Genomic DNA, 19,984 nt, shown 5'->3' with positions numbered 1-19,984 from the left:
TAAAGTATATTAATATAACAATGTTGGTTGTGCAAAGCTGGGCAATGGGTAATGAAGGCATTATCTATCTTTTTAAACAATAAAACATTTTTGTGTTTTCTGTCCCTTTAAACCGTGTGCACGATATTTGGTTTAGAACCTGGGTAGCGCTTGCTGATTGGTGGCTCCTAACCTTACATTTCTGCTTTTTCAAATAAAGGTTGCAAGAAAATGAAGAAAAATTGATAATAAGAGTAAATTAGAAAGTTGCTTAAAATTGCTTGCTCTGTCTGAATCATGAAAGAAAGTAATTGCGTTTAGTGTCCCTTTAAGTAGAATCTGCATCATCACAGCTGTGCCTTCACAATATTAGCTAGTTCATGACAGAGTTTCAACTTTCAAATAGTTGTATTTACTTTGTTACTGCTTAATGTATTTATTTTATTAAATATGACTGTGCTTTTCTGAAAATAGTCATTACATCTAATAGGAAAATAAATAACAAATCTCTAACGCATATAAAAAGTTAAAAGGACATGATACTTTTATCCTGTACATAACATAGCATAATTAAAACATCTTTAAATAGTTTGCTTAAAAAAGCTATTTAAAGGGACAGTCTACACCAGAATGTTTATTTTTTTTAAAGATAGATAATCCCTTTATTACCCATTCCTTAGTTTTACACAACCAACACAGTTAAATAAATACACTTTTTACCTTTGTGATTACCTTGTATCTAAGCCTCTGCAAACTGCCCCCTTATTTCAGTTCCATTTTAGCCAATCAGAGCTGGCTCACCTGAACTCCACGTGCGTGAGCACAGTGTTATCTATATGATACACATGAACTAACACCCTCTAGTGGTGAAAAACTAATGCCCTGAGAGAAGAGCCGGCCTTCAAGGGCTTAGAAATTAGCATATGAACCTTCTAGGTGTAGCTTTCAACTAAGAATACTAAGAGAACAAAGCAAAATTGGTGATAAAAGTAAAATGGAAAATTGTTTAAAATCACGGGCGCGATCAAATATATGGCGCAGGTTTCGGCGCAAGCGTGGGAACCTGCGCGCCCGTAATTTCATTTCGCACATTGGGGTATTACATAAACCCCGCCGGCAGCTCATAAAGTGCCGTAAGTCGGATAAACTAGCGATGTCCAGAAATGAGCGTAAGTACAAATTTCTGGAGTCGCCAGTGACTTACGGCACTTTAGAAACTGCCGGCGCCTAAGAAAAGTAAAGAAAATAACAAATCTCCCGTAAAAGTCTAACACAGCTCCCATAAATAAGCTCGACACGTAAAAACCCTATATCCGCAATCCCCCCTCTCATTACTAATATTAAATGTATTAACCCCTAGACCGACAACCCCCCACAACGCAATATGCCTATTTAAACTATTAACCCATCAAACCCACAGCCAATAGGATTGACCTAGCATTCTATTGGCTGTTACAATCAGCCAATAGAATGCAAGCTCAATCCGATTGGCTGATTGCATCAGCCAATAGGATTTTTCCTACATTAATTCCGATTGGCTGATAGAATTCTATCAGCCAATCGGAATTGAAGGGACGCCATCTTGGATGACGTCATTTAAAGGAACCTTCATTCTTCAGTTGGACGTCGAACAAAGAGGATGCTCCGCGTCGGATGTCTTCAAGATGGAGCCGCTCCTCGTCGGATGGAAGAAGATAGAAGATGCTGCTTGGATGAAGACTTCTGCCTGGATGGAGGACCTCTTCTGGCCGGATTCGATGAAGACATCTACCCGGATCGGATGAAGACTTCTGCCCGGTTGGGTGAAGACTTCTGCTCGGTTGGGTGAAGACAACTCAAGGTAGGGTGATCTTCAAGGGGTTAGTGTTTGGTTTTTTTTAAGGGGGGATTGGGTGGGTTTTAGAGTAAGGTTGGGTGTGTGGGTTTTAATGTTGGGGGGTTGTATTTCTTTTTTTACAGGTAAAAGAGCTAATTACTTTTGGGCAATGCCCCGCAAAAACATAATTTATGTAAGAACTTACCTGATAAATTCATTTCTTTCATATTAGCAAGAGTCCATGAGCTAGTGACGTATGGGATATACATTACTACCAGGAGGGGCAAAGTTTCCCAAACCTCAAAATGCCTATAAATACACCCCTCACCACACCCACAAATCAGTTTAACGAATAGCCAAGAAGTGGGGTGATAAGAAAAAAAGTGCGAAGCATAAATATAAGGAATTGGAATAATTGTGCTTTATACAAAAAAATCATAACCACCACAAAAAAAGGGTGGGCCTCATGGACTCTTGCTAATATGAAAGAAATTAATTTATCAGGTAAGTACTTACATAAATTATGTTTTCTTTCATGTAATTAGCAAGAGTCCATGAGCTAGTGACGTATGGGATAATGACTACCCAAGATGTGGATCTTCCATAATGACTACCCAAGATGTGGATCTTCCACGCAAGAGTCACTAGAGAGGGAGGGATAAAATAAAGACAGCCAATTCCGCTGAAAAAAATCCACACCCAAAAATAAAGTTTAAATCTTATAAAGAAAAAAACTGAAAATATAAGCAGAAGATTCAAACTGAAACAGCTGCCTGAAGTACTTTTCTACCAAAGACAGCTTCAGAAGAAGAAAACACATCAAAATGGTAGAATTTAGTAAAAGTATGCAAAGAAGACCAAGTTGCTGCTTTGCAAATCTGATCAACCGAAGCTTCATTCCTAAACGCCCAGGAAGTAGAAACTGACCTAGTAGAATGAGCTGTAATCCTTTGAGGCAGAGTTTTACCCGACTCGACGTAAGCATGATGAATTAAAGATTTCAACCAAGATGCCAAAGAAATGGCAGAGGCCTTCTGACCTTTCCTAGAACGAGAAAAGATAACAAATAGACTAGAAGTCTTACGGAAATTCTTAGTAGCTTCAACATAATATTTCAAAGCTCTAACTACATCCAAAGAATGCAATGATTTCTCCTTAGAATTCTTAGGATTAGGACATAATGAAGGAACCACAATTTCTCTACTAATGTTGTTGGAATTCACAACCTTAGGTAAAAATTTAAAAGAAGTTCGCAACACCGCCTTATCCTGGTGAAAAATCAGAAAAGGAGACTCACAAGAAAGAGCAGATAATTCAGAAACTCTTCTGGCAGAAGAGATGGCCAAAAGGAACAAAACTTTCCAAGAAAGTAATTTAATGTCCAATGAATGCATAGGTTCAAACGGAGGAGCTTGAAGAGCCCTCAGAACCAAATTCAAACTCCAAGGAGGAGAAATTGACTTAATGACAGGTTTTATACGAACCAAAGCTTGTACAAAACAATGAATATCAGGAAGATTAGGTATCTTTCTGTGAAAAAGAACAGAAAGAGCAGAGATTTGTCCTTTCAAGGAACTTGCAGGCAAACCTTTATCCAAACCATCCTGAAGAAACTGTAAAATTCTCGGAATTCTAAAAGAATGCCAGGAAAAAGTCAGAGAAACCTCTTTGACTAAGAATCAAGCGTTCAATCTCCATACCTTTAAATTTAAGGATTTGAGATCCTGATGGAAAAAAGGACCTTGCGACAGAAGGTCTGGCCTTAACGGAAGAGTCCACGGTTGGCAAGAGGCCATCCGGACAAGATCCGCATACCAAAACCTGTGAGGCCATGCTGGAGCTACCAGCAGAACAAACGAGCATTCCTTCAGAATCTTGGAGATTACTCTTGGAAGAAGAACTAGAGGCGGAAAGATATAGGCAGGATGATACTTCCAAGGAAGTGACAATGCATCCACTGCTACCGCTTGAGGATCCCTGGATCTGGACAGATACCTGAGAAGTTTCTTGTTTAGATGAGAGGCCATCAAATCTATTTCTGGAAGTCCCCACATTTGAACAATCTGAAGAAATACCTCTGGGTGAAGAGACCATTCGCCCGGATGTAATGTTTGGCGACTGAGATAATCCGCTTCCCAATTGTCTATACCTGGGATATGAACCGCAGAAACTAGACAGGAGCTGGATTCCGCCCATACCAGAATTCGAGATACTTCTTTCATAGCCAGAGGACTGTGAGTCCCTCCTTGATGATTGATGTATGCCACAGTTGTGACACTGTCTGTCTGAAAACAAATGAACGATTTTCTCTTTAGAAGAGGCCAAGACTGAAGAGCTCTGAAAATTGCACGGAGTTCCAAAATATTGATCGGTAATCTCACCTCCTGAGATTCCCAAACCCCTTGTGCTGTCAGAGACCCCCACACAGCTCCCCAACCTGTAAGACTTGCATCTGTTGAAATTACAGTCCAGGTCGGAAGAACAAAAGAAGCCCCCTGAACTAAACAATGGTGATCCGTCCACCACGTCAGAGAGTGTCGAACAATCGGTTTTAAAGATATTAATTGAGATATGTTTGTGTAATCCCTGCACCACTGGTTCAGCATACAGAGCTGAAGAGGCCGCATGTGAAAATGAGCAAAGGGGATCGCGTCCAATGCAGCAGTCATAAGACCTAGAATTTCCATGCATAAGGCTACCGAAGGGAATGATTGTGACTGAAGGTTTCGACAAGCTGATATCAATTTTAGACGTCTCTTGTCTGTCAAAGATAGAGTCATGGACACTGAATCTATCTGGAAACCTAAAAAGGTTACCTGTGTCTGAGGAATCAATGAACTTTTTGGTAAATTGATCCTCCAACCATGATGTTGAAGAAACAACACAAGTCGACTCGTATGAGATTCTGCTAAATGTGAAGACTGAGCAAGTACCAAGATATCGTCCAAATAAGGAAATACCACAATACCCTGTTCTCTGATTACAGACAGAAGGGCACCGAGAACCTTCGTAAAAATTCTTGGAGCTGTACAGGGAGTGCAGAATTATTAGGCAAATGAGTATTTTGACCACATCATCCTCTTTATGCATGTTGTCTTACTCCAAGCTGTATAGGCTCGAAAACCTACTACCAATTAAGCATATTAGGTGATGTGCATCTCTGTAATGAGAAGGGGTGTGGTCTAATGACATCAACACCCTATATCAGGTGTGCATAATTATTAGGCAACTTCCTTTCCTTTTGCAAAATGGGTCAAAAGAAGGACTTGACAGGCTCAGAAAAGTCAAAAATAGTGAGATATCTTGCAGAGGGATGCAGCACTCTTAAAATTGCAAAGCTTCTGAAGCGTGATCATCGAACAATCAAGCGTTTCATTCAAAATAGTCAACAGGGTCGCAAGAAGCGTGTGGAAAAACCAAGGCGCAAAATAACTGCCCATGAACTGAGAAAAGTCAAGTGTGCAGCTGCCAAGATGCCACTTGCCACCAGTTTGGCCATATTTCAGAGCTGCAACATCACTGGAGTGCCCAAAAGCACAAGGTGTGCAATACTCAGAGACATGGCCAAGGTAAGAAAGGCTGAAAGACGACCACCACTGAACAAGACACACAAGCTGAAACGTCAAGACTGGGCCAAGAAATATCTCAAGACTGATTTTTCTAAGGTTTTATGGACTGATGAAATGAGAGTGAGTCTTGATGGGCCAGATGGATGGGCCCGTGGCTGGATTGGTAAAGGGCAGAGAGCTCCAGTCCGACTCAGACGCCAGCAAGGCGGAGGTGGAGTACTGGTTTGGGCTGGTATCATCAAAGATGAGCTTGTGGGGCCTTTTCGGGTTGAGGATGGAGTCAAGCTCAACTCCCAGTCCTACTGCCGGTTTCTGGAAGACACCTTCTTCAAGCAGTGCTACAGGAAGAAGTCTGCATCCTTCAAGAAAAACATGATTTTCATGCAGGACAATGCTCCATCACACGCGTCCAAGTACTCCAGAGCGTGGCTGGCAAGAAAGGGTATAAAAGAAGAAAATCTAATGACATGGCCTCCTTGTTCACCTGATCTGAACCCCATTGAGAACCTGTGGTCCATCATCAAATGTGAGATTTACAAGGAGGGAAAACAGTACACCTCTCTGAACAGTGTCTGGGAGGCTGTGGTTGCTGCTGCACGCAATGTTGATGGTGAACAGATCAAAACACTTTCAGAATCCATGGATGGCAGGCTTTTGAGTGTCCTTGCAAAGAAAGGTGGCTATATTGGTCACTGATTTGTTTTTGTTTTGTTTTTGAATGTCAGAAATGTATATTTGTGAATGTTGAGATGTTATATTGGTTTCACTGGTAAAAATAAATAATTGAAATGGGTATATATTTGTTTTTTGTTAAGTTGCCTAATAATTATGCACAGTAATAGTCACCTGCATACACAGATATCCCCCTAAAATAGCTATAACTAAAAACAAACTAAAAACTACTTCCAAAACTATTCAGCTTTGATATTAATGAGTTTTTTGGGTTCATTGAGAACATGGTTGTTGTTCAATAATAAAATTAATCCTCAAAAATACAACTTGCCTAATAATTCTGCACTCCCTGTAGCTAGGCCAAACGGCAGAGCCACAAACTGGTAATGCTTGTCTAGGAAAGAGAATCTCAGAAACTGATAGTGATCTGGATGAATTGGAATATGCAGATATGCATCCTGTAAATCTATTGTAGACATATAATGCCATTGCTGAACAAAAGGCAGGATAGTCCTTACAGTTACCATTTTGAATGTTGGTATCCTTACATAGCGATTCAATATTTTTAGATCCAGAACTGGTCTGAAGGAATTCTCCTTCTTTGGTACAATGAAGAGATTTGAATAAAACCCCAGTCCCTGTTCCAGAACTGGAACTGGCATAATTACTCCAGCCAACTCTAGATCTGAAACACATTTCAGAAATGCTTGAGCCTTCGCTGGGTTTACTGGGACACGGGAAAGAAAACCCTCTTTGCAGGAGGCCTTATCTTGAAGCCAATTCTGTACCCTTCTGAAACAATGTTCTGAATCCAAAGATTGTGAACTTAATTGATCCAAATTTCTTTGAAAAAACATAATCTGCCCCCTACCAGCTGAGCTGGAATGAGGGCCGCACCTTCATGTGGACTTAGGAGCTGGCTTTGATTTTCTAAAAGGCTTGGATTTATTCCAGACTGGAGATGGTTTCCAAACTGATACCGCTCCTGAGGATGAAGGATCAGGTTTTTGTTCCTTGTTGTGACTAAAGGAACGAAAACGATTATTAGACCTAAATTTACCTTTAGATTTTTTATCCTGTGGTAAAAAAGTTCCTTTCCCTCCAGTAACAGTTGAGATAATAGAATTCAACTGAGAACCAAACAATTTATTACCCTGGAAAGAAAGGGAAAGCAGAGTAGACTTAGAAGACATATCAGCATACCAAGTTTTAAGCCATAAAGCTCTTCTAGCTAAAATAGCTAGAGACATATACCTGACATCAACTCTAATGATATCAAAGATGGCATCACAAATAAAATTATTAGCATGTTGAAGAAGAATAGCAAGAGTAGAGACAGCCCCATCAACCTTAGGGATTTTGTCCCAAAACTCTAATCTGTCAGATGGCACAGGATATAATTGCTTAAAACGTTTAGAAGGAGTAAATGAATTACCCAAATTATTCCATTCCCTGGAAATTACTTCCGAAATAGCACTAGGGACAAGAAAAACTTCTGGAATAACTACAGGAGATTTAAAAACCTTATCTAAACGTTTAGATTTAGTATCAAGAGGACCAGAATCCTCAATTTCTAATGCAATTAGGACTTCTTTAAGTAAAGAACGAATAAATTCCATTTTAAATAAATATGAAGATTTATCAGCATCAACCTCTGAGACAGAATCCTCTGAACCAGAAGAACCATTATCAGAATCAGAATGATGATGTTCATTTAAAAATTCATCTGAAAAATGAGAAGTTTTAAAAGACTTTTTACGTTTACTAGAAGGAGGAATAACAGACATAGCCTTCTTAATGGATTTAGAAACAAAATCTCTTATGTTATCAGAAACACTTTGAGTATTAGATGTTGACGGAACAGCAACAGGTAATGTAACAGTACTAAAGGAAATATTATCTGCATTAACAAGTTTGTCATGACAAACAGTACAAACAACAGCTGGAGGAACAGATACCATAAGTTTACAGCAGATACACTTATCTTTGGTAGCTCCAGCACCAGGCAGCGATTATCCAGAAGTATCTTCTGACTCAGTTTCAACGTGGGACATCTTGCAATATGTAATAGAAAAAACAACATATAAAGCAAAATTGATCAAATTCCTTAAATGACAGTTTCAGGAATGGGAAAAAATGCCAGTGAACAAGCTTCTAGCAACCAGAAGCAATAAATAATGAGACTTAAATAATGTGGAGACAATAGTGACGCCCATATTTTTTTAGCGCCAAAAATTATTTGGCGCCTAAATGCTTTTGGCGCCAAAAATGACGCCACATCCGGAACGCCGACACTTTTGGCGCAAAAGAACGTAAAAAAATGACGCAACTTCCGGCGACACGTATGACGCCGGAAACAGAAAAAAAAACATTTGCGCCAAAAAAGTCAGCGCCAAGAATGACGCAATAAAATGAAGCATTTTCAGCCCCCGCGAGCCTAACAGCCCACAGGGAAAAAGTCAAATTTTAAGGTAAGAAAAAAATTGATTTATTCATATGCATTATCCCAAATATGAAACTGACTGTCTGAAAATAAGGAATGTTGAACATCCTGAGTCAAGGCAAATAAATGTTTGAATACATATATTTAGAACTTTATAAACAAAGTGCCCAACCATAGCTTAGAGTGTCACAGAAAATAAGACTTACTTACCCCAGGACACTCATCTACATGTTGTAGAAAGCCAAACCAGTACTGAAACGAAAATCAGTAGAGGTAATGGTATATAAATAAGAGTATATCGTCGATCTGAAAAGGGAGGTAAGAGATGAATCTCTACGGCCGATAACAGAGAACCTATGAAATAGACCCCGTAGAAGGAGATCATTGAATTCAAATAGGCAATACTCTCCTCACATCCCTCTGACATTCACTGCACGCTGAGAGGAAAACCGGGCTCCAACCTGCTGCGGAGCGCATATCAACGTAGAATCTAGCACAAACTTACTTCACCACCTCCATAGGAGGCAAAGTTTGTAAAACTGATTTGTGGGTGTGGTGAGGGGTGTATTTATAGGCATTTTGAGGTTTGGGAAACTTTGCCCCTCCTGGTAGGAATGTATATCCCATACGTCACTAGCTCATGGACTCTTGCTAATTACATGAAAGAAAAGCCCTTTTAAGGGCTATTTGTAATTTAGTATAGGGTAGGGAATTTTATTATTTTGGAGGGCTTTTTTATTTTATTAGGGGGCTTAGATTAGGTGTAATTAGTTTAAACTTCTTGTAAATTTTTTTTATTTTCTGTAATTTAGTGTTTGTTTTTGTACTTTGGCTTATTTTATTATAATTGTATTTAATTTTAGCTAATTGTAGTTAATTATATTAATTTATTTAATGATAGTGTAGTGTTAGGTGTAATTGTAACTTAGGTTAGTTTTTATTTTACAGGTAAATTTGTCTTTATTTTAGCTAGGTAGCTATTAAATAGTTAATAACTATTTAATAACTATTGTACCTAGTTAAAATAAATACAAAGTTGCCTGTAAAATTAAAATAAATCCTAAAATAGCTACAATGTAATTATTAATTATATTGTAGCTATCTTAGGGTTTATTTTATAGGTAAGTATTTAGTTTTAAATAGGAATAATTGAGTTAATAATAGTAAATTTATTTAAATAATATTTAAGTTAGGGGGTGTTAGGGTTAGACTTAGGTTTAGGGGTTAATAACTTTATTATAGTGGCGGCGACAGATTAGGGGTTAATACATTTAATAGGCTATGTGGGCTATGGCGGTTTAGGGGTTAATACTTGAATAGGTTTATTGCGTTGTGGGCTATGGTGGATTAAAGGGACAGTAAAAGTCATAAATAAACTTTAATGATTCAGACAGGGCATGCAATTTTAAACAACTTTTCAATTTACTTTTATCATCAAATTTGCTTTGTTCCCTTGGTGGTATAGCTAGGCTCAAACTGATTTCTAAACAGTTGAAACCCGCCTCTTAGCTCAGAGCATTTTGAAAGTTTTTCACAGTTAGACAGTGTTAGTTCTTGTGTGTCATATAGATAACATTGTGCTCACTCCTGTGAAGTTATTTAGGAGTCTTCACTGATTGACTACACTGCATGTCTGTCAAAAGCACTTAGAGAAGGAGGCAGTCTGCAGAGGCTTAGATACAAGGTAATCACAGAGGTAAAAAGTATATTAATATAACTGTGTTGGTTATGCAAAAACGACGAATGGGTAATAAAGGGATTATCTATCTTTTTAAATAAGAAAAATTTTGGTGTAGATTGTCCCTTTAAAGGTTAATAGTTTTAAGCAGTATTTTGTGATGTTGGGGTTGGCGGATTTAGGGGTTAATAATTTAGTTATTACTTGCGGTGTGGGTTTGATGGCGGATATAGGGGTTAATACACTTTATTAGTTATTGCAGTGGGGGATTGCGGTTGACAGGTAAATAGACATTGCGCATGCGTTAGGTGTTAGGTGTTGATTTTTGCAGGCATTTTAGGGAGTTACGGTGCTCCCATACTCAGCGCAAGGCTTGCTACAGCTGCCTTTTATGACGAGGTTAAAATGGAGTAAGAATTCTCCATTTTCGCCACGTAAGTCCTTGCGCTGGATATTGGATACCGATTTGCGACGTGGTTCTATGTCAGCCTATGGGAGTAATAATTGCGGGCGACGGGTGAAATAAACACGGGTAACTTGTATGCTGCGCCGTATATGTAATACCAAAATCGCGTAAAATCTGGCGGTGGGGTATTTTGCGGGCGACGCTGCATATGTAATGGAGGCCCACATTCTCTATCTGAATCATGAAAGTGTATTTTGGACTAGACTGTCCTTTAAGTCTCTGCCTCACTAGCTGATTAGCACAACTCCCACAGAAAAAGTTAGTTTATTTAGCACAGAGACATCCATAAAAAAAAAAATACCACTATCTTTATACAGTTTGAAAATTTAGCACAGAAAACATTTTAGCGTACAATTTTTTTAAAACATATATAAATGTACTGTGTTATCTGTATCAAGCAGCGTGCAATGAATACCTAAATAGTCTACATGGATTCCCTGCTAGTTATATACTGTAACACAATTTAAGTAGCTTTTACTATAAAAATTACTCTAAAACAAAAACATGTAATGTGACAAAGAACATTTTGCTCATCATGTCCCTTACTCAGAAATGTTCTATAATGTATTTGAAAGCATTTACACATATACATACACACATTGTTGTGCTTGAAAAATGTTATGTCAAATCTGATTACATTTAAACTAATACTGCAGTATTTTACGTCAAACTAATCCTGTCTGATAAGGGCAACTACCTCTGATTTACTGTTGTAGAGGGACACACCTCTGCAAGTCTGCAAATATGACAAAAACATTTATTTATTCAGGACAGGAACATGAGTTAATAAAAAAGAACAAAATAAAAAATATATATATTTTATATGTCCTGTTTTAGATTAAACATAAAAGTTGTCTACAATGCCCCTTTAAGTTTAACTTTAGATTATAAATTCCCCTTTAATATACAGTGTTTTATTTTTGTTTGGATATTTATGATAATGGAAAGTTGAGTCAAGGCCATCACTGCTTAAAAAAAGTAAACAGTTTAGAAGTAAAGAGGATGTTATGTGCACACAGGATATTTAACATTTTCCTATTCCCAAAACACTTATTTCATTCACTATTAAAGTTCTCCACCTAGTGGCTCATGATGTGTAATAAAGAACACAATATAGTGAATACCAAATGATCTTTTAGCTACAGTGTATATGTTATAACAGAATGTGTGTGTTTGTGTGTGTGTATATTTATATATATATATATATATATATATATATATATATATATATAAACACAACCACCTATAAGAGTGTGTATATATGAATGAGCTTTATGCTAATTATGACCTGCAGTCATAAATCTGTAAGTCTCATTCAGATCTGTTGAATTTTGTGATGTGTTGCAAAATCCATAAAAGTAGCTTAAAATATTATGTAAAGCAGGCTTAGTAAGGAGGATAAGCTCACACTTAGAGGTTTAAATGTAAAAAGCAGAATGTCAATTTTCAGATGATTTTGTCTTTTCATTATTTCTTCTAGTGCTGGTGTTGGACGAACGGGGACATTCATAGTGATAGATTCTATTATTGACATGATGAATGAAGAAAAACAAGTGAATGTCTTTGATTTTGTTGCAAGAATCCGGAATCAACGTCCTCAGATGGTTCAGACAGATGTAAGAAGAATTTATGTTCTCATCAAATGTATATTCTTTTACTGAAAATTTGTTGTTACTGTAATAAATGGGACATAGTAGCTAAAAAACTAAGCTAATATATGTGTGTACGTGTCTTGAGGGCTAAATGGCAGCGGCTTTTGCAACAATGTATGTACACGTGCACACTCCTACCCCAAGAGAACAAAGTAAATTTGATAACAGAAGATAAGCGTTTTTTTTTTGTTTTTTTTTAATGGCACACTCTATCTGAAATTGGAAAAGATAAATTTTGGCTTTCATATCTCTCTAACAGGGGGTTATTAATATACAACAGCTTGTTGTTTTGTCTACAATGTCCCTTTAGGGTTGCAAAACCAGTAACGTAATAAAATATAGTGAACCTGTTTCCTTTGTGGCTTTTAGATGCAATACTCCTTCATTTATCAAGCCTTACTGGAATACTACCTCTATGGTGACACTGAACTTGACGTGGCCTCGTTAGAAAAACACCTACAAAGCCTATACAGCCCTGCACCCCATTTTGATAAGATTGGGCTTGAGCAAGAATTTAAGGTACGTACAAACCTATATGACATTATAACCGCCTTAAGAAAAGTTGAGCTTAAATGTTTGCATAATAGAACTACTGCAAAATTGTTTAGTTTGTATTTGGCAGTGAAAATATTCAAGAGTTCTTTTGGGTGCGGTTTGTTTTACAAGATACAAGAGTAAAGTTGCTAACCACAGCATATGTGCATATCTTTTGCTAGAAGCATTTTTGCTAATAGAAAAATATATACAACATATTCTATTCATAATTAAAATGCTGTCATGAACATATACATTTTTATCATTATGCCCCTTTAAAATGCTAACCTTAAAGGGACAGTCTACACCAAAATTGTTAATGTTTAAAAAGATAGATAACGCCTTTACTACCCATTCCCCAGCTTTGCACAACCAACGTTGTTATATTAATATACTTTATAACATTTAAACCTCTAAATTTCTGCCTTTTTCTAAGCCACTACAGACAGCCTCTTATCACATACTTTATTTGCTTTTCACAACAAGAGACTGCTAGTTCATGTGGGCCATTTAGATAACATTGTACTCACGCCCAGGGAGTTATTTAGGAGTCAGCACAACACAGCATAACACAGCACTAATTGGCTAAAATGCAAGTCAATAGATAATAAATAAAAAGTCATTTGATCAGAAGAGACTTAGATGCAAGGTAATCACAGAGGTAAAAAATGTATTAATATAACTGGGGAATGGGTAATAAAGGGATTATCTATCTTTTAAAACAATAAAAAAAAAAAGAAAAAAATATTTACCCCACAACAACTTACAGATGGATCAGTAATCAGTGACATCAGCTTTTTTTTCTTCTCATTGTTATGTCTAATAAATATTAAAAATATAAAACTATTACAGCTGCATCATTAATATTATAATAATAATAATGTAAAACTCACAATATTTTTACTTTTTTAATTAGAGAATAAATTGCGAATGGCAAATTAATCCTTTCGAAATGATAGGATTTTGAAACAAATTTAAACAGCCAAAAAGGTGGCTTTTCATTGGGTAAAAACAATACATTAAAAGTATTTTAAGATGATGCTTTAAAGGGATATTGAAATAATTTCTTCTTTGTATTTAAAAACACCCATTTAGAAAGATATTCAAGGCACGCATGCTAAAATTGATTATAGGTAATCTTATATGTGAATGTCTAATAGCAGATATCAAGACTATGTTTTATCTTTGTGGAGTTATGTCCCTGGCTGTCATCAGAGCCGTGGAAGCTGTCTACAGTTAAACATTAAACTTTCATAATTCAAAAAGAGTGTGCAAATAAAAACTTCCAGTGTACTTCTGTTATCTGTTCTTTTCCTCTCCTTAGTTGAAACTTCCAACAAGAGCATATCTGAGGAGTGTGAGCTGTTTTGACAACTATAGGGGTTATTCACAAAGAGACGAATTACAAGGGTATTACAGACTAATTTTGTTTAATGGATTTGGACATTAAAATGACCATTTAATCTAGTCATTAACTCAATTTTTGGCTGTTTTTGCTGAATTGAAGATCATTTTCATCTGCTATTCAGTTGCAATTTGACTAAATTCAGTTCAGACAAATTCAAGCATTAAATCTACTTATATTTATCTATTCACATACAACAAAATTTTGACCGAATTACAACTGATATACAGCCGAAATGCATACATTTTCTCAAATAATTAATTTGCTTCAGAGCTAGTGAATTGCACATATCATCCATCTAGACCCACTATTGGATTAATCTATCCATAAAAAGTGATTGACAGTTAATTGAGATAAACTGACAGGAATTACAAATACTAGGTCAAAGTAGCCTAAATGGAGAATGTCTCCATTCCAACACTTATTCCACATCAGCTACCTTGGCCTAGATTGTGTAATTCTCCTGCCAATTCACTTGAATGCTCTTGTTAGCGAGTATTCCCCTATAAGAAGGCCACTACCCTTCATTTGCTTAGATCTTTGCTCTCTACATTGTTTTGCTAGCTGTTCTGTCCAAGATGTTTGGCTCATGCTGTTGCCTACAAAGAAGGAGGGTAGCAGAAAGAGCAGTAGACCAGGAAGAAATAGAAGCTAATCCTGCTCCTGTCAGTGTCCCCTGAGCCCTCTTAGAGAGGACTGTCCTGGAGAGGCTGAATGCTCACCAAATCCTCAGACGTTTAGGCTCTCCCATTGGGCTATCCTGGATTTATTCCAGTTTATAAGACAGGATCTGGAGCCTCTGACTGAAAGGAGACATCCAATACCTGTGCTGGTTTAGTTGTTAGCAGTGACGCAGCATTTTTCTAAGCATTCATACCAGGCAGATTTTGGGGCTTTGGTAGGGATTACTCAACCATTGTAATACTCAGGTTATAATAACTGGTTATGGATCACAATTGCAGAATAAATATAACAGTTGCTCTGTAACTATTTCTTGTATCTACTATGTAGCAATTGCAAATAAGTGCATTTGTAGGAGCCGCATTTAGGTTCATAAGAGGTAATAGGAAAGCTAGTTCAAGGAATCTTTTCCATCCAGAGTTACCACAGGATAGCCAAAAGTTAGCCCTGTTAATGTGTAATGCTCGTGGGGTATTTCCCTATCAGACCAAACTTGGCCAGTAGTCTTCTTATCCCAGCGTCAAGTGGAAGGATAAGGAAATATCCCAGAACAGAATGAGAGGTATAAAATAAGGTAAGTAGTACTCACGGAAAACAGGGCAGTCCTTAAAATCAGCAGTACAGGACAAAACAGCAGAGGGGTCAGGGACAGGCAAGGTTTGACAACAATAAGGTAATCCAGCAGGTCAGGGGTTAAACAGCAGATTGGTCAGACAGGCAAAGCTCAGCAACAAGGTATCCAGCAGTTCAAGGGTTAAACATCAGAGTGGTCAGACAGGCAAAGTTCAGCAACAAGGTATCCAGCAGTTCAGGGGTTAAACAGCAGAGTGGTCAGACAGGCAAAGTCCAGCAACAAGATATCCAGCAGTTCAGGGGTTAAGCAACAGAGTGGTCACACAGGCAAAGTTCAGCAACGATAATGTAATTTAAGCAACAGTAGATAATCGCACCCAGGAGCACACAGAGTAAGTCCTATACTTGGGCAGTGTGCAAAAGTTAAGCAGGTACTTACATAGGTGCCGATGCCGATCTGCGCCAAGAAGACTCTGAGGATCCAACCGGCAAGAGAGGGGAATTGACGTGCGGCGATGACATCATCGCTGCATGCTCACAGCAACCGCCGCGTCCATGGCAGTGTCCATGGCAACAGCCATAGCAACAGAGCGGCGCAACGGAGAAGAAAGGAGCAGTGCAGCGTGACATAATGCAGATAACTGGCACTCATTCATAAGGAGTTCACATGGACAGGTATGTCTGGAAATGCTGCAGTGCTGTGGAATGTAAAGATGAAACAGAGCAAAGACTGATAAAAGGAATCAGAATCACCCTTCTGTTCAATGGTACTGAAGGTTTGCAGGCAGTAATGATCTTAGCAACAAACAGTGTTAAAGGGACAGTCTAGTCCAAAATAAACTTTTATGGTTCAGATAGTAATTTTAAACAACTTTCCAATTTACTTTTATCACCAATTTTGTTTTGTTCTCTTGGTATTCTTAGTTGAAAGCTAAACCTAGGAGGTTCATATGCTAATTTCTTAAACCTTGAATGCCACCTCTTACCTAAATGCATTTTGACAGTTTTTCACCACTAGAGGGTATTAGTTCATGTGTGTCATATAGATAACACTGTGCTCACGCACGTGGAGTTACTTAGGAGTCCGCACTGATTGGCTAAAATGCAAGTCTGTCAAAAGAACTGAAATAAGGGGGCAGTTTGCAGAGGCTTAGACACAAGGTATTCACAGAGGTAAAAAGTGTATTAATATAATTGTGTTGATTATGCAAAACTAGGGAATAGGTAATAAAGGGATTATCTATCTTTTAAAGGGTGTGTCTAACTAAGCTAAAAGCTCATAAAGGGGTATAATCATAGTTGTTACAACCATACATTTCCATGTGCCTTACTGATGCCTTTTTTCTCTACCACATCTGAGGAATTGTGGAAGATTGCCTTTTACCAGGTGGGATTATCGATTGCACTTATGTTGCGCTGAGGAGGCCATTAAGCAGGGAGGACATCAATGAAAATAGGAAGTTGTTCTACTCCATGAATGTGCATCTGGTGTGTGGTGACCTCGCTTAAAGGGAAATAATATTCATATGCTAAATCACTTGAAACCAATACAGTATAACTGTAAAAAGCTGACAGGTAAATATCACCTGAGCATCTCTATGTAAAAAAAAAGAAGATATTTTACCTCACAATTTCCTCAGCACAGCAGAGTGAGTTCTGTGTAAAAAGTTATACTTCAGTTGCTGCCCATCTGCAGGTAAAAAAAAAATGAAGAAATGAACAGCAGCCAAACAGCATCAACAGTGCTGAGGTCATGAACTCTTTTACTGTGATCTCATGAGAATTCACTTAACTTAGTAAACTTCCTTAAACTGAATAGGGGAATAAGACGAGTGTGCACGTAAGCTCACTCCCTTAGCTGTCCCGGGACAGACATACTGATTTGCTGCTTAGAAGTCCTTTACAATGGGATGTGGCTACTGAGGATTTTTTGAGGTAAAATATCTTTTTTACATAGAGATGTTCAGGTGATATTTTCTAGTCAGCTTTTTAAAGCTATGCTGCATCACTTTCAAGTGTTTAAACATTTGGGTATCATGGCCCTTTAAGAATCAACAGTCCACAGCAGAACATTGTTATAACAATGTTATTTTACTGTGCTACCAGATTTATTATAGAGGGCATGTTAGAGGTATCAAGGTTTTTATGCCTGGACAAGTCTGGTGATTATCTGTTGTACCTCCCGCTGGAGGCAACAGATATTATTGTAGCATGCTGTATTTTGCTTAATGTTGCTGTAAAGCATTGTGCACCTATTATTGGATATGAGGATAGCATGGATACCTTCCTCCTCATCTGGCGTTTGATATCAAAGTATCTGAAAATATAATGAAAGTTTTAACAACAACATGCCTTTTAGACGTATCTTATATTACATTCTATCATGCTATAGTACAGAGATATTATGACTATAGCTTAAACAGCAAATTGATGTGAAGCAATGTTATTACTAATAGTAGGCTGTAATATGCAAATAGTATGGATATCATAACTGTACTGGAGCATCCTTCAAATTATGCAAAGTAAGCCTCTACACAATTTCCTTGTCAGTTCATCTCAATTACTGAATGAGCCCATATATCTTTAGACATGGATTATACAATTTAATAAAACATTTTAACTTGCTCTCAGTACAAAGTTAAATAAACACAAATGTCAAAAACATAAATGATGCTACATGAAATATATAAAAGTAAGTTACATTTCTTAACTTTTCTTCACCACCTCCTCAGTGCTTTCATTTCCACCAACAGCATTGATAGCTTCTGCCACCTGTATCCAGAGCTCATTTTTCCTGTTATGGGTTGTCCTCTTGGATGCAGCTCCAATAATCCAATTGTGGTACTAATCACCAGTACCTCATTCAAATAAATAGCACATCTCCTCCCAGCAGACTCTACCCCTAATCTACCTGCCCTTGCTCCTCTCCCTCTCCCCCTTGCCCTACCACTTTGGCCCTGGGCACAGACACCCTTGCTGAATTCAGGCCTCTCACTCATTTGTATCTCTTACTGGCTGCACCTAGGACTTTGTAGATAGCAAAATGGTGGATAATAACGTTTGTTGCAAACTTTACTAGTCTCAGCTTTACAATGATTGGCTGTTGAGTTACTGGGTTGATTAGGAAGTAGCAGTTTTATGACAATTCAGTAAGAACTGAGATTGCATTTACCTCAAATTTGGTTTGGTTCAAATTTGGTTCGGTTCAAATTCAGTTGGTTCAGCTATAATTCCGCTCCCTCATTTCGGCTTAATTTGACTCTAATTCTATCTTTGAAGAATGGAGCGAATTGATGGCAAAATTGACAGCCGAATTGCAACCAAATAATTTAAAACAAATTGCCTTTTATGATTTCTGTCCTGAATAACCCCTTATATGTACAAAATTGTTACAAAATATGTTTCACACTTGTATGCACATTTCTACTTTGCATGAGAACATATCTCAGGGGAGTGTCTTGAGAGCTATATAATATAATGTATTTTATTTAAGGCAATAGGAAGACGATAGATAAGCAAGTTATATCTAATTTTAGTGTAACATTTTTTACAGCTTTCCATTTTTGCTATACTATACTGTTTATCTAATAGAGGAATTAATCATGCATTTTACTGCATTTGCAGAAATTAACAAATGTTCGAATAATGAAAGAGAATATGAGAACAGGAAACCTGCCAGCCAACATGAAAAAAGCAAGAGTCATTCAGATCATCCCATGTAAGTCACTATTATTGTTATGATATAAGTAGGGGTTACCATGACTTTTCTGAGCTTTATTATACTCCAAATATTTGCTTGCATTTGGATACATTTCTATTATTGTAAAAATATTATAATTTCAGTAATACTAACAATAATATATAATAAATGTATCATTAGTTAAAACCCTGACCTAAATTGTAAAGGAAGATCAACAGGTTAAAGGAAGGACATATATATAGTACTAAGATTATTTCATTACCTATAATAATAATAATAATAATAATAATAGTAATAACTTTACAAATGTATCTCAACGAACTGCAAACATGAGGAAAATATTTGAATTGATTAAAAAACATAGCCATTAACCGCTTTATAACGTAAAATTAGTGCTGACATGAAATGATTTGGTTAGTATGTGTCTGGAAAGAAATTAGTTAATACTGTTGTAAAAAAAAATACTTATATTAATATTGTAGTATAATTAGACTGAGGGAATAATTAACTAAAATCTCTTTCTAGCCTTTGCATTCTTAAAGGGACAGTCTAACCAAAATTAAACTTTCATGATTCAGATAGGGCATATTTTAAACAACTTTCCAATTTACTTTTTTCATCAAATTTGCTTTGTTCTCTTGGTATTCTTAGTTGAAAGCTAAACCTAGGTAGGCTCATATGCTAATTTCTAAGTCCTTGAAAGCCGCCTCTTATCTGAATGCATTTGACAGTTTTTCACAGCTAGGGGGCGTAAGTTCATGTGTGCCATATACTGTAGATAACATTGTGCTCATGTCTGTGGAGTTACTTATGAGA

At 37.2% G+C, this 19,984-nt stretch overlaps 1 protein-coding gene across 1 annotated transcript in view; it reads left to right on the top strand.

The window, feature by feature from the left end:
- The window catches only part of PTPRE (protein tyrosine phosphatase receptor type E), a 487,247-nt gene that overhangs the window by 411,592 nt on the left and 55,671 nt on the right, over nucleotides 1-19,984 (top strand). Inside the window, exons 13-15 of the mRNA XM_053692511.1 lie at nucleotides 12,104-12,239; nucleotides 12,645-12,794; nucleotides 19,093-19,186. Coding sequence (XP_053548486.1) covers nucleotides 12,104-12,239; nucleotides 12,645-12,794; nucleotides 19,093-19,186 — 380 coding nt within the window. The remainder of the gene's footprint in view (nucleotides 1-12,103; nucleotides 12,240-12,644; nucleotides 12,795-19,092; nucleotides 19,187-19,984) is intronic.

The sequence above is a fragment of the Bombina bombina genome, chromosome 9 (genome assembly GCF_027579735.1).
Source record: "Bombina bombina isolate aBomBom1 chromosome 9, aBomBom1.pri, whole genome shotgun sequence".
Taxonomy (NCBI): domain Eukaryota; kingdom Metazoa; phylum Chordata; class Amphibia; order Anura; family Bombinatoridae; genus Bombina; species Bombina bombina.
Note: the sequence above shows the minus strand (reverse complement) of the source record. Positions and strands in the feature narration are given on the sequence as shown.